Raw genomic sequence first — 27224 nt, 5'->3', positions numbered from 1 at the left:
AATTACAATAATTTGTGATAAGGGGGTGCTGAAATCACTTCACTTTGGTGTTTGTAGAACTGTATGGATGTCTATTAAGATGACATACAAAATGTCCGTGGGATGTCGGTCTTTTCTGTCTGCATCTGTATTTTGGGGGGGGGGGTGTCACTTCCTATGTCTGAATATTCTTTCTCTTCATAGGTGCTTCTGCAGTCTCTGGGAACACTTTTCTTCTTTTTTATCTTCCATTTTATTTTTATTGTTTTCTTTTTAATAAGTTATTTATTAGATTTGATTGATTTTTCTTAATAGCTTGTTTTCTAAAGTTTTAAATCATTTTTGTTTTCTTTATCTCTAGGCCTGTGCATGTCTTTGCTAGTTCTGTTTCCAAAGTTTCTGATAATTTCTTAGAATAATTTCTTTTGGGCCTTCCTCGTGGGTCAGTGGTAAAGAACCCATCTGCCAATTCAGGAGACAAAGATTCTTTGCAGGTCCCATGGACTGTAGCCTATCAGGCTCCTCCATCCATGGGATTTTCCAGGCAAGAGTGCTGGAGTGGATTGCCATTTCCTTCTCCAGGGGATCTTCCCGACCCAGGAATCGAACTCGGGTCTCCCTCATTGCAAGCAGACGCTTTACTGTCTGAGCCACCAGGGAAGCCTGATAATTTCTTAGAATAATTTCTTTTGGGCTTTCCTCGTGGGTCAGTGGTAAAGAACCCATCTGCCAATTCAGGAGACAAAGGTTCGGTCTCTAGGTTTGGAAGATCCCCTGGAGTAGGAAATGGCAACCCACTCTAGTATTCTTGCCTGGGAAATCCTGTAGACAGAAGAGCCTGGTGGGCTACAGTTCATGCAGTCACAAGAGAGTCACACATGACACATCAACTAAACAGTAGGTTAATTTCGTTCTCTCTCTCTTTCTCATTGAACTATATGCCCAACAAATTCCTTCCAAATGTTTTATTTTATTCCTTGTTTTATTATTCATGTTTCAATATTTTGGAATGAGAGGATACAACTCTAAAACCTGGTTGCCTGCTCCTGAAATGTAATTCTTCTAAGAGTTAAGTGAATTCAAGGAGACCTAGGGTTCTAAAATCAGATAGCCCTGTAAGTATTTAGTGCAGGAAGTGGTTTACTACAGGAAATCATGTGCTTACAAAATCCTCATCAGGAAGCTTCAAAAATCTCCAGGAAACCACTTCTAAAGGATGCTGCAACACCAAGGCTAGCAATTTTCAGGCAAATGCAAACACTCCTGCAAAACTAAATCTCCCCTAAATGGGAGAATCTATCATCGGTGGAATTTAGCTCAGCTTCCTCCTGCAGGGGTTTATGGGAAATGTAGTTCTCAGTCTTCCAGCCCCGGCCATTTAGAGCATCTAAAGAGCCAGAAACAGTAAGCAATTGATAAGAGGAAATGCAGCTCTGATGCCTATATAGTGCAAAGGGGAGCTCTCTGCTTACCTTCAGCAGAAAATCTAGTCATCACAGCACAGGATGCCTCTAGCTACTTCTATTTCTTTTCTTCACAGGGATTCTTCAGAGTGCTGGGGCAAGAGGGCTAAACACATCACATACTATGCTGAGAGTTCATTCTTTTAGAAGATAATTCCAATGGAAACCAGCCTCTTATCTTTCTAAAACATACTACAATTGCAATAGTTTTCCATTTGTTTTCTCCAAATTTTGGTTACTTAAAATTCCATATCTTCATGTATGGGGCACCAACATTCTAGACTTAATTTTATTCCCAGGAAGTTATTACTTTTCAAAGATGCTCCCTGGCAAGGAATATGCCTGATATATTTATTTTAAAATACACATTTTTACCCAGTCTCTGGGACCTAAATTTTGGGTCCACAATCCCTGCCTTAGATAGTTAAAAACATCAAACATCATGCACAAAGGTAACCCCAGCGGGACGACTGTCTCATGTTATGCCTGGGACTTTCTACACTTCTCAGCTAAGCCCGAGCCTTCTCTTTGGGAAGAACATTTATCAAGTTTATGGTTCATTCTGAGCTCTCATGAGTTCCTGTAAGTGGAAATGTTTCTCCTTTTTGCTGTTTCTGTGATGTTCCTCTTTCTATTAAAAGTGCCTTTCAACTGACTCTTATAAAAATCTTCATATTACATGCTAAACAGTAAAAGGAAAGGGACCATGAATCTTTTCCGGTCAGTGGTTGTGAATTTGATTTTGAAATAGGAATATGGATGAAAGGGCCCAAGCATTTGTAGAGATGAGATAAGCAACACATGTTTAGTAGAAATACTTCCAATTTGGGGTTTTGATTTTTTCCTGGGCTGGTGATATGCTGTCAGTTACTCTTATTGTGCTGGGCAGTGGCAAGAATGAGACACATCCTCCAGTCAGTCACACCACCACAAAGGTGGACAACCATTCTGCACCCAGCCAACCACTCCAATTTTTTGTTCTCAAGTGCAGCATTCAATGAATTATATGAGATATTCAACACTATTAAACAGACTTTGTGTTAGATGATTTGACCTAACTGTAGGCTAATGTAAGTGTTCTGAGAACATTTAAAGAAAGCTAGGCTAAACCACCATGTTCAGAGGTCAGGAGTATTAAATACATTTCTATTCAGGACAATTTCAATTTACTGATAGGTTTATCAGGAGGTTAAGACATTGAAGGGCTTCCCAGGTGGCTTAGTGGTACAGAATCCACCTGCCAATGCAGGAGATACAGGAGACAAGGGCTCGATCCCTCAGTTTGGATGATCCCCTGGATAAGGAAATGGCAACCCACTCCAGTATTCTTGCCTGGAAAATCCCATGTACAGGGGAGCCTGGTGAGCTGCAGCCCATGGGTTCACAGAATCAGACACTACTGATCAACTGAGCACACGTGCACAAACATACACACACTCTCAAGGCCATTGAAAGCTGAGGAAGATCTGCCATTGAAATTGACAAGAGATACAAAAGAAATTGAAAATGAGCCAAATGTCATGATTCTACAAGATAGTTGCTTTGAAGCCCTGAAGCGCTAGAAAAGGGTGCATGCAGTACTCAAATGAAATCAAATTGGATCTAACGCTTGGATATTCAACAAGTTAATAGACTCTAAACAGCCTTCAATCACTAACAGTTCAGTTCAGTTCACTCAGTCATGTCCAACTCTTTGTGACCCCATAGACTGCAGCATGCCAGGCTTCCCTGTCCATCACCAACTTCTGGAGCTTGCTCAAACTCATGTCCATCGAGTCAGTGATGCCATCCAACCATCTTATCCTCTGTCGTCCCCTTCTCTTCCTGCCTTCAATCTTTCCCAGCATCAGGGTCTTTTCCAATAAGTCAGTTCTTCACATCAGGTGACCAAAGTATTGGAGTTTCAGTTTCAGCATCAGTCCTTCCAGTGAATATTCAGGACTGATTTCCTTTAGGATTGACTGGTTGGATCTCCTTGCAGTCCAAGGGACTCTCAAGAGTCTTCTCCAACACCACAGTTCAAAAGTATCAATTCACTCTCAGTCTTTCTTTACATGTTATCCTTTCCTTATGTTAACATGTTACATCAGTAAGTGATTTTTAGTAAAATATAAACTTTCATTATAAGGTGTGTGTATACATATATATATATATATATAACATAATTGATGCATTCATTTCAGCTTAGCTATGCTGCCCTAAAACATGAGATTTTTGTACCCCTACCAGGATTTCCTGTGCAATTTTTGTGACCAGAATTTCAGTGACAGAAAGCAATGAAAGAACTCAGGAGAGGCATGTGTTGTAAACAGAACCGTATGTTATTACAAACCCTTCAATAATCATTCTCTTTCCTTTCCCTGAAAAGTTTCCCAGGTGGCTCAGTGGTAAAGAATCTGCCTGCAGTGCAGGAGACACAGGAGACGGGTTCAATCCCTGGGCCAGGAAGATCCCCTGGAGAAGGAAATGGCAACCCACTCCAGTATTCTTGCCTGGAGAATCCCAGAGGCAGAGAGCCTGGTGGGCTTACAGTCATAGGGTCACAGAGTCAAACACAACTGAAACAATTTAGCACACAGCACAGTAAGAAGAAAATTACTTTTTAAACCAAACTAGAAAAAGATATATGTAAAATAGAACACTGTCAGATGAAAAAAACATCATATTGTATTTATGAAACTCTAAAAGTCAGAAAGCTCATTCAGAAATTCTTAGAATCAAAAATAAGGAGTTAAGACAAATTCAAATCGGCAATATTCTTTTTCGCTTAATACCCTTAAAAATCTTATCTACTACTTTTTAGGCATCACATTCACCAAATTAATTTTTTAAAATTCAGCAGCAGTCTTTTGAATACCAGGAGACAAAGGACTGTATTGTGATCTTCAGTGTTGATCCTTGCTCACTCAATAGTCCAGGTCTTCTCAGTTCAGCTGGCTGAACTAAAGACACAAATAAAATAATGTTACTTTTCTCTTCATATGCACATGCACACATGTAGAGGACTTACATTATAATTTAATATAATGTACTCTATTACCTCTGTCTCTCACATACGCACACTCATTTGCTCACTTACTCACATATATTAAAAGCCATACTACTTTCCTAAACAGAAAACTTAAATGCAATGATCTTCAAACTTCAGTGTGCTTAAGAATTATTTCTACTCCAGAGAATTACTGTACAGAAAGGCCATTTTGAAATGCACCCTAGTGTGATTCTGGAGCAGTGACTTAGTAGTGATTACTCTTTAAGGAAAAAGCAGTTTGTTATTTATTTATTATTTGTTATTATTTATTTATGAGATAAATATCATTTATCAGAATAATACTCATAGGTTTGACGTTACTAACCAAAAGTCATTCATAGTCCTCAGTTTACAATCTGTTAGAATTTTTAATTGTTTCTTTACTTGTACACACATGACAGTTTTATAAATGCAAAGATTATGTTTAGTTGTATTCAGTAATGTGAACACAAAAGTGGAATGATGTTATTAAATTTTGAGCACGATTTTTTCTTTTTTAGCTGGCTGCACCATAATTTTTCCAGCCACTGCTACCCCACTGATTGGCATTCATTTTGTTTATAGCTTTGGGGCAGTACTAAAAAGGCTGTTAAAAGAAAATGTTGTATATTTGTTCTTATATATTAATAGCTTTATCTGTATGAAAGAAATTTTTAGGGGTAGATTATTGGGTCAAAAGATCTGGGAAGCATTTTTTTTTTCAAATTAATAAAAGTTTCTAAGTTTCTCTCTCATAAGGCTGCTACACCTCTTGTTTCCAACAGCAACATTTGAAATTACATTTTTCTCTGTATTCCCACCAACAAGAAACGTTGGTGCTGCTTTAAGTTTTTGTTGGTCTGATTTATATAAAGAACAGCTCATTGTTAATCATACTTTGAATTGCCAAGACATACTGTGAGCATTTTAAAATTATTTAATAGTGATTTATAATTCACTTTGTGAGAATTGCTTTTTTCAAATCTTTGCCCAATGATTTATTACATGCTTTGTCTTAACAATTGCTTTTTATATATGCTGCTGCTTAGTTGCTAAGTTGTGTCCAACTCTTCACAACCACATGGACTGTAGCCTGCCATGCTCCTCTGTCCATGGGATTTCCCAGGCAAGAATACTGGAGTGGGTTGCCATTTCCTTCTCCAGGGGATCTTCCCGACCCAGAGATTAACTCGAGTCTCCTTCTTAGCCGGTGGACTCTCTACTACTGAGCCACCTGAGAAGCCTTTTATATATATAGTATGATACTATATATATATAGTATACATATATTAACACTTTATCTTGTATACAGTTTATGACAACTCTATGTTTATGTGTCTATAAGCATGATATTAACATTTTACATTTACATACTTTTAAGAAGTCTAACTTTTATTCTTTGTCTCACTCTGTATTTCTCATACGCCATGTAAAATATCTCTACAAAAACCCATACTTCTGCTATTTATCATTCCAGAGGAATAGTCCTCCCAAAATTGTTTAACAAAATAGAAAATGTACCCACTAATTCATTTCACCATCTTTTCTTTGTTATGTATAACAACAAATTTCTTGCCTTATTCACTCTTTTCGTTGGTTCCATTTTTATTATGAAAACAAATTATAAAAGCAAATCTGATTATATCTTGCCTGAACTTAATCTTCCAAAGCCCACCACCTCCCCAACAGTCCCTGAAATAAAATATGAACAGGAAACACAAAAGATAAGACCATTTGTTATTGGGCTCTATGCAGCCTTTCCTGTCTAGACACTCATCACATCCCTCCCCTGACACGGCCTCTCCGTACATCCACACAGAAACTGTGAGATCTTTCATCAAATAGCCATGTCTTTGTCAATAGTATATTTTATCTCTGCATCTTCAATGCTCAGGACACCACTTGTCACCAAACATACTTTCAATATGTTTTTGAATGAAAAGCTTACCACTCCCCAAAGGTGTGATTCTCTTTTATGCCACATTTTAAAATTTATTTTTATTGGAGTATAGTTGTTTTACAATGTTGTGTTTGTTTCTATCATACAGTGAATCAGCTTTATGTAGACACATATCCCCCCCCCCTTTATTTTTTATTTCCTTCCCATTTAGGTCACCACAGAGCACTGAGCAGAGTTCCCTGGGCTATACAGTCAGTTCTCATTATCTACTTTATACATGGCATCAATAGTGTATATAGGTCAATCCCAATTTCCCAATTCATCCCACCCTCCTTTCCTTGCTCCCCCCGACATGCCACACTTTGTACATGCCATGTCCTTTCCCTAGAATGGCCCATCTTTCAGTCACCAGATGTTAAACTTGATCATCACATCTTCACAATCTCTCCAAACTCTTAGGCAAGCTTTCCATACGCCTGTAGTATCTTTGGGGGAAAAATATCAATAACCTCAGATATGCAGATGACACCACCCTTATGGCAGAAAGTGAAGAAGAACTAAAAAGCCTCTTGATGAAAGTGAAAGAGGAGAGTGAAAAAGTTGGCTTAAAGCTCAACATTCAGAAAACTAAGATCATGGCATCCGGTCCCATCACTTCATGGGAAATAGATGGGAAAACAGTGGAAACAGTGTAAGACTTTATTTTGGCGGGCTCCAAAATCACTGCAGATGGTGATTGCAGCCATGAAATTAAAAGATGGTTACTCCTTGGAAGAAAAGTTATGACCAACCTAGATAGCATATTCAAAAGCAAAGATATTACTTTGCCGACTCAGGTCCATCTAGTCAATGCTATGGTTTTTCCAGTAGTCATGTATGGTTGTGAGAGTTGGACTGTGAAGAAGGCTGAGCGCCGAAGAATTGATGCTTTTGAACTGTGGTGTTGGAGAAGAATCCTGAGAGTCCCTTGGACTGCCAGGAGATCCAACCAGTCCATTCTGAAGGAGATCAGCCCTGGGATTTCTTTGGAAGGAATGATGCTAAAGCTGAAACTCCAGTACTTTGGCCACCTCATGCGAAGAGTTGACTCATTGGAAAAGACTCTGATGCTGGGAGGGGTTGGGGGCAGGAGGAGAAGGGGACGACAGAGGATGAGATGGCTGGATGGCATCACTGACTTGATGGACGTGCGTCTGAGTAAACTCCAGGAGATGGTGATGGACAGGGAGGCCTGGTGTGCTGTGATTCATGGGGTCGCAAAGAGTCGGACACGACTGAGCGACTGAACTGAACTGATAGTATCTTTTACTATCTTTATCCTAGCATGCATTATACACCTGTAGACATGTCTTGTCTCTTTTCTGAAATGACTCCTACAATATCTTTAGAAGAGTTACTCATATTTACTTCCCCAGCTTCTCCTTAGCAACATAATAAACCACTGTTATTGCTTAAGATATGTGTAACTAAGGGACGGACAAGAGTCATTTATAAAAATTTGTTGCAGGGACTTCCATGGTGGCATAGTGGATAAGAATCCGCCTGTCCATGCAGGGGACATGGGTTCCATCCCTGATCTGGGAAGATCCCACATCCTATGGAGCAGCTAAGCCCATTTGCCACAACCACTGAGCCCGCATGCTGCAACTACTGAAGCCTGTGCTTCCTAGAGCCTGAGCTCTGCAACAAGAGAAGCACCCAGAGTGAGAAGCTGGGTACTGCAATGAAGAGTAGCCCCCACGTCCGGCAACTAGAGAAAGCCTGCGCAGAGCAATGAAGACTCGACACAGCCAAAAATACATCAATAAATAAAATTAATTTCTTAAAAAACTGTTGCATATTCTGAATATGGATATACATACAAACATAAACATATATGGACATACATATGTATATACATTTTCTTTCTTCTTAATACCAGAGGCATTCTCAAAAGAAATATAACTGCTTTGAACAACGATGAATAAATTCTTCTTACCTCGCCAGGTTACAATTCCCTTTCTCTTTTTCATTGTACGTCAAAGTGATCTTCTTTTTCATCCAAAAATAGAAAGAGATTTAGACACAGAAATTAGTCCAGCATCATTAAAACCATCTTACCCATTGGAATTTTCTGAAAGGAGGAAAATAATTACTGGGAAATAAATCAGACCTCCCGTCATGTGCCTCAGAAGCTCTTTGAACATTTAAAAACACTGTTCACAATTAAGAAGGCAAACAATGTCAATTAAGAGGCACGGAAAGTCTTTCCCATGTCTTATATATATTCCTTTGAGTTAGTTTTGGCAAATACCAATTCCTTTTCACTGAAGAAGTGAGGCAGATCCCTCTCAGATGGTAAGGAATACTGAGAAGGCATTGAGTCTTCATACAGTGGATATTGGGGTTTTTAAAGATGTTTATTATTATTGTATTGTATTGTATTGCGTTGTATGTTTTAGCCACAGGGCATGCAGGGTATTAGTTCTGGGATCAAATACATGCCACCTGCTGTGGAAGCACAGAGTCTTAACCACTGGACCACCAGGGAAGTCCTTGGGATATTTTTTGCAACCCAGCAGAGTTATGCCTCCTAGAGGCAGAATTGGTGCTCTGGTGCTAAATAGAAGTCAGAGAATAAAGAAAGCTTAATGTAATGGGAAATAAGGCTAGTCCCATGAATAGGAATGGCTTCTGATGGGATAAAGACACAGAAAGCTTAAACTTTCAGAAAAATGTAAGTTAGAGAAAGGAACATAGCAGAAAGTGGAAATGGAAGAAATTATGAAAGAGGTATGAAATGTTTAATCTTTCGAAGGTTAGTTTCTGTTTTAATATAAAGATGTGCAAGTCATAATATCCTACAATGCAGTTCCTCTGTCAGAAATTATCATGGACCTCAATTACAATCTTCATGATTGTAATTTCTATGAATAATGAATATTCGATAATGAAAATTTCTAAGAAAAATGCTTAGTTCATTCCTGCTTTTCTTCCTTTTGTGCATCACAGGCTTCTTATTTTGTTTGAGATTTCTTTCCACTACTATGTGAAGTAGAATGCCTCTCAGCCTCAGCTGCAGTTACCGGTCTGAACCCCAGAGCTATGGACCCTCTAAGAACCCACAGACCTGAGGAATTATGTAGGTCCAGATCATCTGCTTTCAGGCAAGAATTCATCTCCCGGTATTGAATTTCGTGGACAGAGTTCTCTCCTCTTGAGGAAACTGACAAAAGAGGTCATAGGTTAGGAGTCCGGAGGGCATAATAAAACTTTCCCCTCCTATGTGTGCTTTTTCTCAGCAGTGTAAACACACTCAATCATCACCTAAGCCCTTGTCTTGTTTTCATTCTGTTCTACTACCAAGCTTCATGAAACTAACCCAGGTGTCCAACTGCCATCTTATTACTACCCAGTTTCTTCTCCCAAGGCAGCCAGCATTATTCCATAATTCACTGGAGATTTGTCTAAAATCTTTATAGAACTTATCCTTTCCTGTTCATTCTCACTATGAAGTCTTTTTCATCTTTCATCTCAACTATTTCAAAATCCTATCTTAGTCAATAATGTGGTTCTCTTTCAGCCCCTCAGATGTCCAAACAGAACTTTCTAAGAGCCTGCCTGAATACTCTGTCCACTATACCATACTTTTTAATGACTGTTAATCTTCTTACTGGGAAATACAGAACTTCACTACTTGTTTCTTCCCCTTTCTTCAGCCTCACCAGGAACTTCTGTCCTTGAACTCAAGTTTTACTTACCCACATCAAAACACCAAATGTTCCATCTTTTAAGCTTCTCTACAGTTGTAAATATTTTTTTCTCTCCCTGAAATGCACTCCTAAGTTCTTTGCTCTATATCTTCAAAAGGTGTCTCAAAATCTCCTAGAAGCCTCCAATACTCCCTTTTCAGTTAATTAATGTATTTTCTGGGCCCCCTTTGTTCTTTATTCATGTTACTATATAATAATACATTGCAACGTATTTGTTTACATATATCTCTCTTTTGCTAGACTGGAAATTACATAAAGACAGAACATTGGATTATCCATGTCTGAGTCATCTTCAGAACCTAGCATGTTGCTTAATAGAACAGTAAATTTAGTAATAAGTATAGAGTAAGAGCAAATAATGTTCGGGCAATAAAGGATTCATGTATCACACAAGCAAACTCATTCTAAACGACCGATTCTGTAACATCCAATTAAAGATGTAGATAGACTGTTTGCTGTTGTTTTTAGCTGCCAAGTCATACCTGACTCTTGCAACTCCATGGACTATAGCTTGCTAGGCTCCTCTGTCCATTGAATTTTCCAGGCAAGAATATTGGAGTGGATTGTGTTTCCCTCTCCAGGGGATCTTCCTGACCCAGGGACTGAACCCTAGTCTCCTGCATTGGCAGGCAGATTCTTTACCACTGAGCCACCAGGGAAGCCCATAGCTACATTATAATAATCATCAATACAAGCAGAATCCCTTTTCTTCTCTGAATTTTTGTTTCTTCTTTTGGGGAAACTGTTTAAATCTCTTCTAGGTTTCCTCTTTGTGGCTATTTGATACTTGAATTTAATTTTGTTGTTGCTGTTGTATTATCCCAAGAAATTTCTTATGCCATAGAAATGTTAGAGACACGATAATTTGGCTCAGACCTGCAAGCCGCTGTCTCTGTCTTCGCTTCTGAATCCACAAGAGGGCTGCGATGAGAAAGGCCAACAGAATGACCCCAAGGACTCCAAGTACAACAGTGGATGAGTGACCTGAGCACAGGGAAGCAGAAGAGGTAATAACATCTTAGTTACAAGACCTAGGTCCCCAGTTACTATCCTTTTCTAGGTCAACTACAGGATTGCTGAAGTGAATTTCAGCTTCTTAGAGCTTCTGACCCAGAACATCTTAATAAGAGGGATTCTAAATAATGCAGACAATCGGTCCCATGCTCAGAAACCCCTTGATATACCTGTGGCCTTTAGTGATCCTTTGCTTTCTGCAATTTCTGTAGGAGGAAAGAGGAGAGACTCAATTCTGGGAGTTGCATACACAACAGTTATGTCTGTTTCCTGTCTGGGGATTTAGCCTCTCAATCAAGTAAACTACTTCTTCCCACCCAAAACTAGAGACCCCTACTTTTTCCTCCCTCTGCACAGGGACACATGCAAGCTAAATGCTTTTCCTCCGTGAAAGTCACTCAGGCGTGTCTGACTCTTTGCGACCCCAAAGACTGTAGATCGCCAGGCTCCTCTGTCCAAGGAATTCTCCAGGCAAGAATACTGGAGTGGGTTGCTCTTCCCAACCCGGGGTTCAAATCCAGGTGTCCTACATTGCAGGAGGATTCTTCCATCTGAAGACCAATGTATAACAACACGCAGGATTCTCTCCCCACCAGGTCGCTGGATTGGTACTTCCGGTCCTTACACAATGCACTTCCCCGCCCACCTCCTCGCTGCCGCCGCTGGAGATTCCAGACCCCTTGAGCTCACCTGAGCACTTCACAGAGGCATCCTCCTTGTGCCCGCAGTCACTGTGTCCCCAGTATCTGGCAGGACAATCCCACAGGGAAGACTCATTGCCCTTGCACTTCACTTCATTGAGCCATATGGGCCCAGTTCCCTGGCCGAACGCTGCCTCTTTTCCTGCCTCCAGAGCTAAGCCACAGCCCAGCTGGCGACACACCACCTGGGCATCGTTAAGGTCCCAGGAGTCGTCACACACTGTGCCCCAGGAACCTCCGTGCCAGACCTCCACGCGTCCAGAACAATTAGTGGTTCCTTCCTGAAGCCTTATTTTATCTGAAAAATCAGAGACATCTTGATCATTTCTGAGACAATAAAAGCTCCCAGGAGGTCACAGGAGAAAAGAAAATTTTGAAATTCTTTTTTAAAAATCTGTTTTAAAAGATTTTTAAAAAATCTGTTTGGGGAACAAGTGTATATCTGTGGTGGATTCATGTTGATGTATGGCAAAACCAATACAATATTGTAAAGTAATTAACCTCCAATTAAAATAAGTAAATTTATATAAAAAAATAAGTAAAGAGAGAAAAAAATTCTGCTTGCTTATTGAATGTACATTTGGAATTTTACAACATTTATCATTCATGGAAGTGCATGTCCTTCCAACAACCTGTGTGTATTAAATATTTCATCCTGGACATTAAAACGTTAGTGTGACTTAGTAAATGTCAATGAGATAAAGTTAGCATTGTAAATGTATTAGGTTGGTCAAAAATTTTGTTCCATAATTATAGACAAATGAACTTTTTGGCCAACTCAGTATAAATCCTCTCAAACAACCAGATAAATAGAAATCTTTCAGCTTAAGAAGGTGTAGAATAGGGAAATAATTCAGGATTGATCTTTCTGACTGCTTCTCTCCTTGTATTGAGTGTAACAAGATATTATTTGAAAGAAAAATGGAGCAACTCAATAGTCAAATACTGAATTATATATTCTCTGATCCTAATTTGTTCACAGGGAAAGCACAACTGAGTAAAACTTTTGAGAAGGCCATCAGAGTAAGATCATCTTTGAGAAAATGGTCACTGATCCTGAGTATCCAAAGGACAAATTAAATAAAATCAGTTACATCATCCAGGTAGAATAAGGGTTAACCAAACCTTACTCATTCTCACTGAGTTAGATCAGGAGATGAGAGTGGAGCAACAGAATGAGATTGTCATAAAGGCCCACAGATACTCACCAGCACATGTGATCCAGGTCTCCTCTGAGGGGCTGGCCAGTCTCCTCTTCCACGGAGATGATGGGCACTGCCATAAGGTTTCAGGTCCCTTAGGACACTGGACATTGTCCACCCATATGTACCTGTGCTCCACCTTGTCTGAAGGTGCTGGTCTGATACTCCCTTTGTCCGCACAGCCAAGCTGCCTGCATACCACCCCCACTGTGGTTGCAGACATGTCACTCTTGCCCACGCTGCCCCAAGCTCCACTGTAAAAAACTTCCAGGCGCCCGGCACAGGTCTCGCTGCTGGTGTCACTGATGAGTCTGAGAGACATGAACTCTGGGGTGAAATAAATAGTTAGTAGTTTTGCCTCTTTCCTGAACATCCAGAGGACTCTCTTCATTTACTCTGATATGTGCACGTTTTTAAAAATAGGTCAGTGTGCTTCCCTGGTGGCTCAGATGGTTGGGAAGACCCCCTGGAGAAGGCAATGGCTACCTACCCTAATATTCTTGCCTGAGAATTTTATGGACAGAGGAGGCTGGCTGGGTACAGTCCATGGGGTTGCAAAGAGGTGGGCATGACTGAGCAAGTAACACTAACATGATCTAACAGGATATGCCATTATTAGAAATTCTTTGGTAACTTCTTGATGATTTGGTACAGTCAGCAAAAACAAGACCAGGAACAGACTGTGGCTCAGATCATGAACTACTGATTGCCAAATTCAGACTGAAATTGAAGAAAGTAGGGAAAACCACTAGACCAATCAGGTATGACCTAAATCAAATCCTTCATGATTAAACAGTGGAAGTAAGAAATAGATTTAAGGGACTAGATCTGATACAGTGGCTGATGAACTATGGACAGAAGTTCGTGACATTGTATAGGAGACAGGGATCAAGATCATCCCCATGGAAAAGAAATGTGAAAAGGTAAAATGGCTGTCTGAGGAGGCCTTACAAATAGCTGTGAAAAGAAGAGAAGTGAAAAGCAAAGGAGAAAAGGAAAGATATAAGCATCTGAATGCAGAGGTCCAAAGAATAGCAAGAAGAGACAAGAAAGCCTTCCTCAGTGATCAATGCAAAGAAATAGAGGAAAACAACTGACTGGGAAAGACTAGAGATCTCTTCAAGAAAATTAGAGATACCAAGGGAACATTTCATGCAAAGATGGGCTCGATAAAGGACAGAAATGGTAGGGACCTAACAGAAGCAGAAGATATTAAGAAGAGGTGGCAAGAATACACAGAAGAACTATACAAAAAAGGTCTTCATGACCCAGATAATCACGATGGTGTGATCACTCACCTAGAGCCAGACATCCTGGAATGTGAAGTCAAGTGGGCCTTAGAAAGCATCACTACGAACAAAGCTAGTGGAGGTGATGGAATTCCAGTTGAGCTCATTCAAATTCTGAAAGATGATGCTGTGGAAGTGCTGCACTCAATATGCCAGCAAGTTTGGAAAACTCAGCAGTGGCCACAGGACTGGAAAAGGTCAGTTTTCATTCCAATCCCAAAGAAAAGCAATGCAAAAGAATGCTCAAACGACCGCACAATTGCACTCATCTCACATGCTAGTAAAGTAATGCTCAAAATTCTCCAAGCCAGGCTTCAACAATACGTGAACAATTAACTTCCGGATGTTCAAGCTGGATTTAGAAAAGGCAGAGGAACCAGAGATCAAATTGCCAACGCCCACTGGATCATCGAAAAAGCAAGAGAGTTCCAGAAAAACATCTATTTCTGCTTTATTGACTATGCCAAAGCCTTTGACTGTGTGGATCACAATAAACTGTAAAAAAATTCTAAAAAAGATGAGAATACCAGACCGCCTGACCTACCTTTCGAGAAACCTATACGCAGGTCAGGAAGCAACAGTTAGAACTGGACATGGAACAACAGACTGGTTCCAAATAGGAAAAGGAGTAGGTCAAGGCTATATATTGCCACCATGCTTGCTTAACTTCTATGCAGAATACATCATGAGAAACGTTGGGCTGGAAGAAGCACAAGTTGGAATCAAGATTGCCAGGAGAAATATCAATAACCTCAGATATGCAGATGCCATCACCCTTATGGCAGAAAGTGAAGAACTAAAAAGCCTCTTGATGAAAGTGGAAGTGGAGAGTGAAAAAGTTGGCTTAAAGCTCAACATTCAGAAAACTAAGATCATGGCATCTGGTCCCATCACTTCATGGGAAATAGATGGGAAAACAGTGGAAACTGTGTCAGACTTAATTTTGAGGGGCTCCAAAATCACTGCAGATGGTGCTTGCAGCCATGAAATTAAAAGGCGCTTACTACTTGGAAGGAAAGTTATGACCAACCTAGACAGCATATTAAAAAGCAGAGACATTACTTTGTCAACAAAGGTCCGTCTAGTCAATGCTATGGTTTTTCCTGTGGTCATGTATGGATGTGAGAGTTGTACTGTGAAGAAGGCTGAGCACCGAAGAATTGATGCTTTTGAACTGTGGTGTTGGAGAAGACTCTTGAGAGTCCCTTGGACTGCAAGGAGATCCAACCAGTCCATTCTAAAGGAGATCAGCCCTGGGTGTTCATTGGAAGGACTGATGCTAAAGCTGAAACTCCAGTACTTTGGCCACCTCATGTGAAGAGTTGACTCATTGGAAAAGACTTTGATGCTGGGAGAAGGGGACGACCGAGGATGAGATGGCTGGATGGCATCCTGACTCGATGGACATGAGTTTGGGTGAACTCTGGGGTTGGTGATGGACAGGGAGGCCCGGTATGCTGTGATTCATGGGGTTGCAAAGAGTCAGACACAACTGAGCAACTTAACTGGACTGAACTGATGATTTGGTAGATTTTCTTAAAATATTTGTTCTATAAATATTTTCAGATTTTCTAATCTTGGATTTTGTAATTAGGGACCTCTAAAATGCCAACAGTGACTCTAAGTTGACATCTAAACCTCAATCAAAAGCTTACTCAGAGCCTTTTATGAATTACACAGTTTGGGGTTTTTCTCTCTAAATTACCATAATTTTAACTTTGTATCCCTGATCTGTTCATTTTTTGACAATTGTCCTCGACAGTTAAAATTTAGTGAGATACTCAGACACTAAAACCAATGTTTTATATACATTACCTTAAAATACAATAGTTCCCTTTCTGACACTTTGAAAAGTGAAAGTGAAAGCTGCTCAGTTGTGTCCAACTCTGTGTGACCTTAGAGACTATACAGACCAGAATACTGAGGTGGGTAGCCTATCCCTTCTCCAGGGAATCTTCCTGACCCAAGAATCAAACCAGGGTCTCCTGCACTGCAAATGGATTCTTTACCAGCTGAGCTAGTTTTGTTTTGTATGTCCTCTACCATATTTATGTCATTAAATGTGAGAGCAAAATCACATCTGGCATATAGAATTTTTCACTTTGCTAAGTCATAGCACCATTTTTTTCCCCAATACCTTACAATTGAGTACATTTTTCTAGTTCACAATGCTTTCCAATATCTTATCGTGTATACAAAATAAGAGCAATATGTCATTGTGATTCTTTGTCTGTCATAAAAAATTACTTGGGTGTGGTGGTCTTTTTATCAGTAGAATGTGGTACCAAATGTATTTTTCTCCTTTAAAAAAAAGAAAAGTTTTATTTATTTTTGGCTATCCTGAGTCTTTATTGCTGCACATGGGCTTCATGTGGCTGCAATGAGCTGGGGCTACTCTCTAGTTGCAGTGTGTGGGCTTCTAATTTTGGTGGCTTCTCTTGTTGAGGGGCATGGGCTCCAGAGGGTGGGTCCAGTAGTTGTGGTGCATGGGTTTAGTTGCCCTGTGGATGTGGAATCTTCTCAGACCAGAGATCAAACCCGTGTCTCCTGCACTGGCAGGCATATTTTCAACCACTGGACCACCAGGGAAGTCCTCTTCTCGTCCTTTTTAATCTACTTTATTAATACAGTAATCATCGTGTCGCAGCCTGGCACTCTAGGCCACTGCCCCTGACCTCGGACGTGGGGTAGCTCCTCTCGGCCACGCTTACTGAGCCAGCTCACAGCTGCCGGAGCTGACTGTGGCTCAGATCATGAATTCCTTATTGCCAAATTCAGACTTAAATTGAAGAAAGTAGGGAAAACCGCTAGACCACTCAGGTATGACCTAAATCAAATCCCTTATGATTATACAGTGGAAGTGAGAAATAGATTTAAGGGTCTAGATCTGACAGACAGAGTGCCTGATGAACTATGGAATGAGGTTAGTGACATTGTACAGGAGACAGGGATCAAGATCATCCCCATGGAAAAGAAATGCAAAAAAGCAAAATGGCTGTCTGGGGAGGCCCTACAAATAGCTGTGAAAAGAAGAGACACAAAAAGCAAAGGAGAAAAGGAAAGATATAGGCATCTGAATGCAGAGGTCCAAAGAATAGCAAGAAGAGACAAGAAAGCCTTCCTCAGTGATCAATGCAAACAAATAGAAGAAAACAACAGATTGGGAAAGACTAGAGATCTCTTCAAGAAAATTAGAGATACCAAGGGAACATTTCATGCAAAGATGGGCTCGATAAAGGACAGAAATGGTAGGGACCTAACAGAAGCAGAAGATATTAAGAAGAGGTGGCAAGAATACACAGAAGAACTGTACAAAAAAGATCTTCACCACCCGGATAATCACGATGGTGTGATCACTCATCTAGAGCCAGACATCTTGGAATGTGAAATCAAGTGGGCCTTAGAAAGCATCACTACGAACAAAGCTAGTGGAGGTGATGGAATTCCAGTTGAGCTCTTTCAAATCCTGAAAGATGATGCTGTGAAAGTGCTGCACTCAATATGCCAGCAAGTTTGGAAAACTCAGCAGTGGCCACAGGACTGGAAAAGGTCAGTTTTCATTCCAATTCCAAAGAAAGGCAATGCAAAAGAATGCTCAAACTACTGCACAATTGCACTCATCTCACATGCTAGTAAAGTAATGCTCAAAATTCTCCAAGCCAGGCTTCAGAAATACGTGAACCATGAACTCCCTGATGTTCAAGTTTGTTTTAGAAAAGGCAGAGGAACCAGAGATCAAATTGCCAACATCGGCTGGATCATGGAAAAGGCAAGAGAGTTCCAGAAAAACATCTATTTCTGCTTTATTGACTATGCCAAAGCCTTTGACTGTGTGGATCACAAGAAACTGTGGAAAATTCTGAAAGAGATGGGAATACCAGACCACCTAACCTGCCTCTTGAGAAATCTGTATGCAGGTCAGGAAGCAACAGTTAGAACTGGACATGGAACAACAGACTGGTTCCAAATAGGAAAAGGAGTATGTCAAGGCTGTATATTGTCACCCTGCTTTATTTAACTTCTATGCAGAGTACATCATAAGAAACGCTGGACTGGAAGAAATACAACCTGGAATCAAGATTGCCAGGAGAAATATCAATAACCTCAGATATGCAGATGACACCACCCTTATGGCAGAAAGTGAAGAGGAACTAAAAAGCTTCTTAATGAAAGTGAAAGAGGAGAGTGAAAAAGTTGGCTTAAAGCTCAACATTCAGAAAACGAAGATCATGGCATCTGGTCCCATCACTTCATGGGAAATAGATGGGGAAACAGGAGAAACAGTGTCAGACTCTATTTGGGGGGGGCTCAAAAATCACTGCAGATGGTGACTGCAGCCATGAAATTAAAAGACACTTACTCCTTGGAAGAAAAGTTATGACCAACCTAGATAGTATATTCAAAAGCAGAGACATTACTTTGCCGACTAAGGTCTGTCTAGTCAAGGCTATGGTTTTTCCTGTGGTCATGTATGGATGTGAGAGTTGAACTGTGAATAAGGCTGAGCGCCGAAGAATTGATGCTTTTGAACTGTGGTATTGGAGAAGACTCTTGAGAGTCTCTTGGACGGCAAGGAGATCCAACCAGTCCATTCTGAAGGAGATCAACCCTGGGATTTCTTTGGAAGGAATGATGCTAAAGCTGAAGCTCCAGTACTTTGGCCACCTCATGCAAAGAGTTGACTCATTGGAAAAGACTCTGATGCTGGGAGAGATTGGGGGCAGGAGGAGAAAGGGACGACCGAGGATGAGATGGCTGGATGGCATCATGGACTCAGTGGACGTGAGTCTGAGTGAACTCCAGGAGATGGTGATGGACAGGGGGGCGTGGCGTGCTGCGATTCATGGGGTCGCAAAGCGTCAGACATGACTGAGCGACTGAACTGAACTGAACTGAATCATCGTGTGGTACACTGAATCCTTAACCAACATCCAGCACCTATATGTTTATAAAAGAATTTCTCATTGTCAGTTTTACTGTCATTTTCATGACGTGCAAACTCACTTCTGAATTTTCCTCTTTCTGATATCATACTACATACTACCTGCACGTGTGTGTCTGTGTGCTTAGTTGCTTGGTCATGTCTGACTCTGCAACTCATGGACTGCAACTCATGCAACTCTGCACCTCTGTCCATGAGATTCTTCAGGCAAGAATATTGGAATGGGTAGACATTCCCTTCTCCAGGGAAACTTCCCACCCAGGGATCAAACCCAGGTCTCCAGCATCTTTACTGTCTGAGCGGCCTGAGAAGCCCACGTTGCACATGAGGTAGCGCTAACGCATCAGATCCACACTTCCGGCAGCCTGAATCCCACAGCTGTTCCCTCTGAACCTGTAGTTCAAGGAGACTAATGCATCAGATCCACACTTCTGGCAGCCTGAATCTCACAACTGTTCCCTCTGAACCTGTAGTTCAAGGAGTTTGCTCAGATCAATACCCTCCCTACCACCACCCCACCTCAGCCATTTCTTCCAAAACTGTAACCAGTTGTCATTTTGCAGAACTCACCTGAGCAGATAACTCCTGCATCCTCCTTATGCCTGCAGTTCTGCCGCCCCCAGCCATGGGAACGGCACTGAGAAATGCGAGATTCTTTTCCATTACAGTTCACCTCATCCAGCCAGATGGGCCCTGATCCTTCCCCAAAATGAGCAGAACCCGTGGCATTAATGGCCACACCGCAGCCCAGCTGCCTGCACACCACGTGGGCATCATCCAGGTCCCAGCTGTCATCACAGATGGTGCCCCAGGAGCCCTCATGATAGACCTCTATTCTCCCGGCACAGCGCCCACCTCCATTTACCAGGCGGAGCTGTCCACTCCCTGAAAGAGCAAATGAAACAGTGATAAATGCATTTCTGAGGATTTGGAAATTATTCTCATAGATCAGTCACCGATTCTCACCTATGCAAGGAACACCATTTTCTTCCAAAACAACGGAGCTTTTCGGATCCGAAGAAGATGAATTGCATGGATATAGTGTCTGACTCCGATTTCCTGCAATCACAAGAGATGCAAAAGGATGGAATGAAGTGAAAGTGAAGTCACTCAGTCATGTCCGACTCTTTGCTACCCCATGGACACCAGGCTCCTCCGTCCATGGGATTTTCTAGGCAAGAATACTGGAGTGGGTTGCCTTTTGCTTCTCCAGGGAACTTCCCGACCCAGGGATCGAACCCAGGTCTCCTGCATTGTATACAGACACTTTACCGTCTGAGCCACCAGGGAAGCATGGAATGAAAAGAGGAGGTCAATTGGTATGCTAGATGTATGAACTCAGGACAAACATAGCTTTAGAGAAAGGTGTCTGGGTCAACCAGGCTAAGAATGAATCAGATCCTCTGAGAAGGCACATGCATGCCTGTGCTAAGTTACTTCAGTCGTGACTGACTCTCTGCGACCCCATGGGCTGTGCCCACTGGGCTCCTCATCCGTGGGATTCTCCAGGCAAGAATAGTGGAGTGGATTGCCATGCCTTCCTCCAGGAGATCTCCCTGACCCAGGGAAAACCTGTGTCTCTTATGTCTCCTGCAGCTGGGTTCTTCACCTCTGGCACCACCTGGGAAGCCTGAGAAGTTACATGGTAAGTCCTAAATGGGCTTCTCTGATGGCTCAGATGGTAATGAATCTGTCTGCAAGGGAGGAGACCTGGGTTCAGTCCCTGGGTCAGGAATATCCTCTGGGGAAGGGAATGGCTACCCACTCCAGTATTCTTGTCTGGAGATTCTCATGGACAAAGGAGCCTGGTGGGCACAGTCCACGGAGTTGCAAAGAGTCAGACAAGACTGAGCGACTGACCCACACACATAAGCTCTATGTAACTATGAGGTCCATGAAAATCAAGTTTACTTTCCACTAAAAAGACAAATGAAGTTAATATTCTTGTACACTTCTCATTATCTCTCAAAGTAGATCATTTCCTTTTGTTCCCATTCTTCGCCATAGGTATACCCGCTCCTTTTTGGAAGCATAGTTGATTAATAATGTTGTTAATTCCTGTTAATTCAGCAGTGATTTGGTTATACATATATACATACATACATACATACATATATACATACATACATACATACATACATATATACATATATTTTTTAATACTCTTTGGTTTATCATAGAATATTTTTATTGGATTATAATTTTCTTTTAATGTTGTGTTAGTTTCTGCTGTACAATAACATGAATCAGCTGTAAGTATACATATATGCCTTCTCTCTTGAGTCTCCTTCCCACAACCCCCATCCCACCCCTCTAGGTCACCACAGAGCAATTAACTGAGCTCTCTGTGTTAAATAGTATCTTCCCACTAGCTATCTCTTTCACACATGGTAGTGTATATACATCAATGCTGCTCTCTCAGTTCATCCCACTCTCTCTTTCCCCGCTTATACCCACTCTTAAGGCACACCACCATGGGAGAGGCTCCTCATTGGCTGCCCTTTATTCTCTTACCTGAGCAGATTACAGAGGCCACTTGCCCTTCAGGACACAGCGATGCACCCAGAGCAGTTACAGGACAATCACCCATGTGCTGTTCTGTCCCAGTGCAGTGGAACATGTGTCTCCAGAGCTGCCCACTGCCTTTCCCAAAAGGTGCTCTTCCTGGGATAGAAGCAGCAACTCCACATTTAAGCTGCTGGCACAAAACGTGAGCATCTTCCATGTCCCAGTGAGAGTTGCAAAGACGTCCCCAGGTCCCAAGAATCTTGACCTCCACTCTTCCTTCACACGGGGTATTTCCACCCACCAAGCGAACTTCTGTGTATCCTGGAAGGAGACAGGGCTTTAACAAGATGTCTGTGACTACCTAACCCTACCCTCTTCACAATATGGGGACAAAACGAACATGTTGTCTGGGTCTCACTTGAGCAGACTACTCCAACGTCCTTGCTGTGGCTACACGTCCCATCCGGGCGGGGTGCAACAGGGCAGAGTGAAAGATGGGACTCATTGCCCTCACACTGGAATTCTTCAGCCCAGATCTGTCCATTTCCTTCTCCAAAGTGAGCTCCCCCCAGGATGGAAACAACGCTGCCACACTCTAATTCCCTGCAGAGCACGTTGGCCGATTCCAGAGAGAAGTCAGAATCACAGATGGTGCCCCAAGTGTCGCCATGCTTCACTTCAACACGACCGGAGCAGGGAATGTCCCCTCCGACTAGTCTGGGTTCCCTGTGGGCTGAAAAATAATATTTTGGTGAGAGAGAACACGATTCCAAGATCTTCTCTCCTGATGGGAGTGAGGCAGGGAGTCAAAAGTGAGAAAGGGACGCCATTCATTCCTCTTGGATTTTCTGCCTAGAGTTGGGCTTAACAATTTCCAGACCTCCCCATTCTTCACTGGACTACCCTATCAGATAATTATGGAAATTTGCTTCATAGAACCCATAATTTCTGGAGCATGATTACTCTATCCATTCAGTATTTTGCCTGTATTATCCATCACTTTGGAGCCCACAGATAATGTGTGTTCATTCTCTCTACATTTTATCTCTATATGCACCCACTGCAATCGGGAGTCTGCCCCAACCGTTTCAAGTGGTTCTAGGTAAAGACTTTTAATATATCTACTTCGTATTTCCAAAATGAAAAACAGACCTATTCTTTGATATCTGTCACACTTGATACATGAGATACTATTTTTCCCCTGTTTTCTCCCCCTTCCTGCCTGACAGTGCTTTATCAGAACCTGTCACGTGTTCCCCAATCAAAGTTCTGTCCTCAGCTTTCTCATCTCCTCAGTGGACATTTTCTCTCAGCTGCCAGTAAATATGTTTTCATCTATACATTTCTCTTTAAATTTATACTCATAAGCAGATCTATTTGGACATCTGGAATTTAAGGTGTTCCAAATTGAATGAATTATGCACTGATAAGGCCATCGTAGTCTTTATTCAATTAATGGTATCCAGGACCAAATTAGAACCACCTGAAATTGAACCCCTGTGTTTATCTCCTCAGAAATAATGATAATAATGATAGCAATGAAGATTAAGTGAACACCTACTATATATGTATATTTGTATGTGGCATTTGGGGCTTCCCTGGAAGCTCAGTGGTAAAGAATCTGCCTGGAGACTCAGCAGCAGACCCAGGTTCAATCCCTGGGTTGGGAAGATTCCCTGGAGAAGGAAATGGCAAGCCACTCCAGTATTCTGCCTGAGAAATCCCACGGACAGAGGAGTCTAGCAGGCTATAGTCCCTAGGGTCATAAAGAGTTAGACACAACTTAGCAACTAAACAACAACAACAAATATGGCATCTTAGTATTTACTTAGCAATCATTGTTTCATCCTTATTATTGCCTTAGGGTATAATTATTACAGACAAGGAAACTAAAATGCACAGAAGTGAAGCAATTTGCTAAGGTCACACAGCAGGTTAATGAAGGGACAGGGTTTGGAGACAGGCAGTATACTATAGAGCCTAGACTCTTGACCCTCACAACACACTGCACATGTGAAAGCCACCTGTACCAGTTGACTGACTCTCCAGCATATTTTTTCTCCAACTTACTGCCACTACTTTGATGTAATTTGTCACCATACATCATGTGGACTTCTGCAATAACTTCCAAAGTGGTCTCCTTGCTTTTAAGTCCTCTTTCCAATAAATTTATGTCACAACCACAAATATTAAATTTCAAATATTTTCACATAATTTCTGTCTTCAAGAGAAGTCAATGTTTCTTTACTGTGTATACAATAATTCATCTTTTCAACAAATATTATTAAGCACTTGTAATGTTTTAGGCATTTGGATGGGCTAAAAAATCTATCACAGAGTTCAGTCTATCAGTAAGGATAGATAATTCTAATACTACTAATAATAATCATAACCATAGTAGCTAACATACATTGATCACTTGCTGTGCAATTCCCATGAAGGAGTAGATATTACTACCAGCGGTTTTTTGTTGTTGGTTTGTTTGTTGTTGTTGTTTTTTTTTTGAGGAAATTGTAGCAGAAAACTTTGGCAGCTTCCCCAATAGCACTCATCTATCCAAATTAAGGAGACATAATAAGCATTATTTTAGCATACTCGAAAAAACTCTATGATGTCACTTTAAAAGCCTTAACATCTATTACTCTGACAATCATACCTGTTACCCCAGCCTAAAGATGTTTTTCAAGCTTCTGTGTCTCTGCAGACACTTTTTGCTCGACTTATATTTCCCAAACTTATGTCTGGGGTCAAAGTTACTTCTTTTCAAAGATGCTCAATTTTTCACTGATTTCTCTCTCCTTCAAGAACACATAATTTGGTAGAAGATATACATGTTCATATAGTGAATCCAAAACTAGATACATGTTTTAGATATAAAACTAAGGAAAGAGTTATCAGTTCTATTTGGGCCTTTGTAAGAAAACTATAAGGAGTACTATAAATCTGAACTGAGCTTTGAAAAAAAGATGAGAAGTTTGCCAAGTAAATGATATGTGATATGGCATTTAAAGAATATAATCATGAGACAGGATGATCTAATTGAGAGATTATGAATAATTTAGTATGGCTAGATTTTAAAAGGTAAAGACAAGACACACCAGCTATATAGCTGAAGAAATGGAGCACAGGCTTTAAGGGCATGCTTCACTAGGTTGAGAGCCACTCATCAAGATAAATAAGAGCTTCTTTTAACATTTCTTGTTCAGTCTCTAAGTTGTGTCCAACTCTCAGCAACTCGGAGGTAATTCAAGTTACGCAGAAGATACAAAGTGTTTCCTTTAATTCATCTTAAAAGAGAGGAAAGAAAGAAGAGGCATATGGAATTGGGCTTTCCAAAAGGCTTAAGTCTTTTAGAGATGCCTGGAGAAGGCAATGGCACCCCACTCCAGTACTCTGGCCTGGAAAATCCCATGGACGGAAGAGCCTGGTAGGCTGCAGTCCATGGGATCGCTAAGAGTTAGACATGACAGCAAGTTCACTTTCACTTTTTACTTTCATGCACTGGAGAAGGAAATGGCAACCCACTCCAGTGTTCTTGCCTGGAGAATCCCAGGGACGGGGGAGCCTGGTGGGCTGCCATCTATGGGGTCGCACAGAGTCAGACACGACTGAAGCGACGTAGCAGCAGCAGCAGCTTTCAAATATGACTAATCCTTTTTTCAAATATCACTAACTCTTAAGATCCCTTGACATTACTATCAGCATGACACAGATATACCATCAGCCCTTGCCAATTTCCTAAAATGTTCTAGATCTGATGATATTCTCTATCATAGCAGTAAAGAATAACTCAGCCGTGCAAAAATTTCACCACTTATCCATTCAATATGTTTGAAGCAAGTTCCATCCAAATTTGAGCTGAATAACAAACATGTTGCTTTTTAAACAGAGCTAAGACTTTACAGCAAATAATGCCTCTACAACACAGTGACTGGAGTTGAGTTTAATCTTGTTGAATCATTATTTGAGAATGAAATTACTCTAAGATATCATTAACTCTTATTCATATGATCCTATTCCACTTTTCGACAGACCTAAGTCTGTGGATAAAAACAGTTTCTTAGATTTTTTTCTTTTAACCTCTTGCTCTCTCTAGACTGATCTCAAGCAAATAAAACACAAGCAGTGAAAAACAACCTCCCCCTCAAAAAAGCAAAACAAATAGATATCCTTCTATTTCCTTAGTCCTAAAATAGTTGAGTCCAAGGCAAAAGAGAAATCCTTCTTCCAGAAATGACTTGGAGACTCCAATCTCAGCTTTATTTCATAAGTCTGCTAGTAACACATTAGTCTATACCACAGAATGGCTTCCTTATACCATTTACTTTGAGTACATGATTAGAATATTGATAATTTACTCCTTTAAGGGATTTTTTTTTCCTGTTAAGCCTGCTGCTGCTGCTGCTGCTGCTGCTGCTGCTAAGTCACTTCAGTCATGTCCAACTCTGTGCAACCCCATAGATGGCAGCCCACCAGGCTCCCCCGTCCCTGGGATTCTCCAGGCAAGAACACTGGAGTGGGTTGCCATTTCCTTCTCCAATGCATGAAAGTGAAAAGTGAAAGGGAGGTTGCTCAGTCATGTCTGACTCAGCGACCCCATGGACTGCAGCCTACCAGGCTCTTCCGTCCATGGGATTTTCCAGGCCAGAGTACTGGAGTGGGGTGCCATTGCCTTCTCCACCTGTTAAGCCTATGACTGCATTTTTCATGTATTTTTTAATTGGAGTATAATTGCTTTACAATGCTGTGTTAGTTTCTGCTGTATACAACATGAATCAGCTATAAGTATATATATATATATATATCTTCCCTCCCTCTTGAACCTTCCTCCCACCCCAACCCCCACCCCACCCCTCCCGGTCAACACAGAGCACTGGGCTGAGCTCCCTGCACTATATAGCAGCTTCCCACTAGCTAGCTATTTCATACATGGTAGTGTGCAATGGCAACCCACTCCAGTGCTCTTGCCTGGAGAATCCCAGAGACGGGGGAGCCTGATGGGCTGCCGTCTATGGGGCTGCACAGAGTCGGACATGACTGAAGCAACTTAGCAGCAGCAGCAGTGTATACATGTTAATGCTACTCTCTCAATTTATCCCACCCTCTCCTTCACACCCTGTGTCCACAAGTCCAGTCTCCACATCTGTGCTATGACTGCATTTTAACATAAAAGCCATTAACTGAATTTCTGTGCCTGGATTTAGCCCTTTTAATCAATAAATTAAACTTTCCCTGACATCAGTAACTAAATCTATATTTATTTCTTTCTGAAGAAATGAAGGACAAATATAAGAAATAATTAGAGTTATTTCCTTTTGTTTGGTAATAGATACAATACAGTTTAAAGAAGCACTAATACGTTTTCATCATTTATCCCTTTCCAGACTCCGAAAAAGTATAGCTCATTCTAATCTCAAAATTACCTTTCAGATTTTAGTAAAATACAACAAAATTCAAATGAACA

At 41.1% G+C, this 27224-nt stretch overlaps 1 protein-coding gene across 1 annotated transcript in view; it reads right to left on the bottom strand.

Moving 5' to 3' along the window:
- LOC138078775 (scavenger receptor cysteine-rich type 1 protein M130) overlaps positions 1-27224 on the bottom strand; it is a 122471-nt gene that overhangs the window by 78273 nt on the left and 16974 nt on the right. The window contains exons 7-15 of the mRNA XM_068971521.1: positions 22179-22493; positions 21767-22081; positions 20219-20311; positions 19823-20137; positions 13028-13348; positions 11809-12117; positions 11289-11324; positions 10981-11088; positions 9378-9557 (exon numbers count right to left, since the gene is read on the bottom strand). Of these exons, the coding sequence (XP_068827622.1) occupies positions 9378-9557; positions 10981-11088; positions 11289-11324; positions 11809-12117; positions 13028-13348; positions 19823-20137; positions 20219-20311; positions 21767-22081; positions 22179-22493 (1992 nt within the window). The remainder of the gene's footprint in view (positions 1-9377; positions 9558-10980; positions 11089-11288; positions 11325-11808; positions 12118-13027; positions 13349-19822; positions 20138-20218; positions 20312-21766; positions 22082-22178; positions 22494-27224) is intronic.

Source organism: Capricornis sumatraensis, chromosome 4 (genome assembly GCF_032405125.1).
Source record: "Capricornis sumatraensis isolate serow.1 chromosome 4, serow.2, whole genome shotgun sequence".
Taxonomy (NCBI): domain Eukaryota; kingdom Metazoa; phylum Chordata; class Mammalia; order Artiodactyla; family Bovidae; genus Capricornis; species Capricornis sumatraensis.
This window is presented reverse-complemented; position numbering and strand designations above follow the sequence as displayed.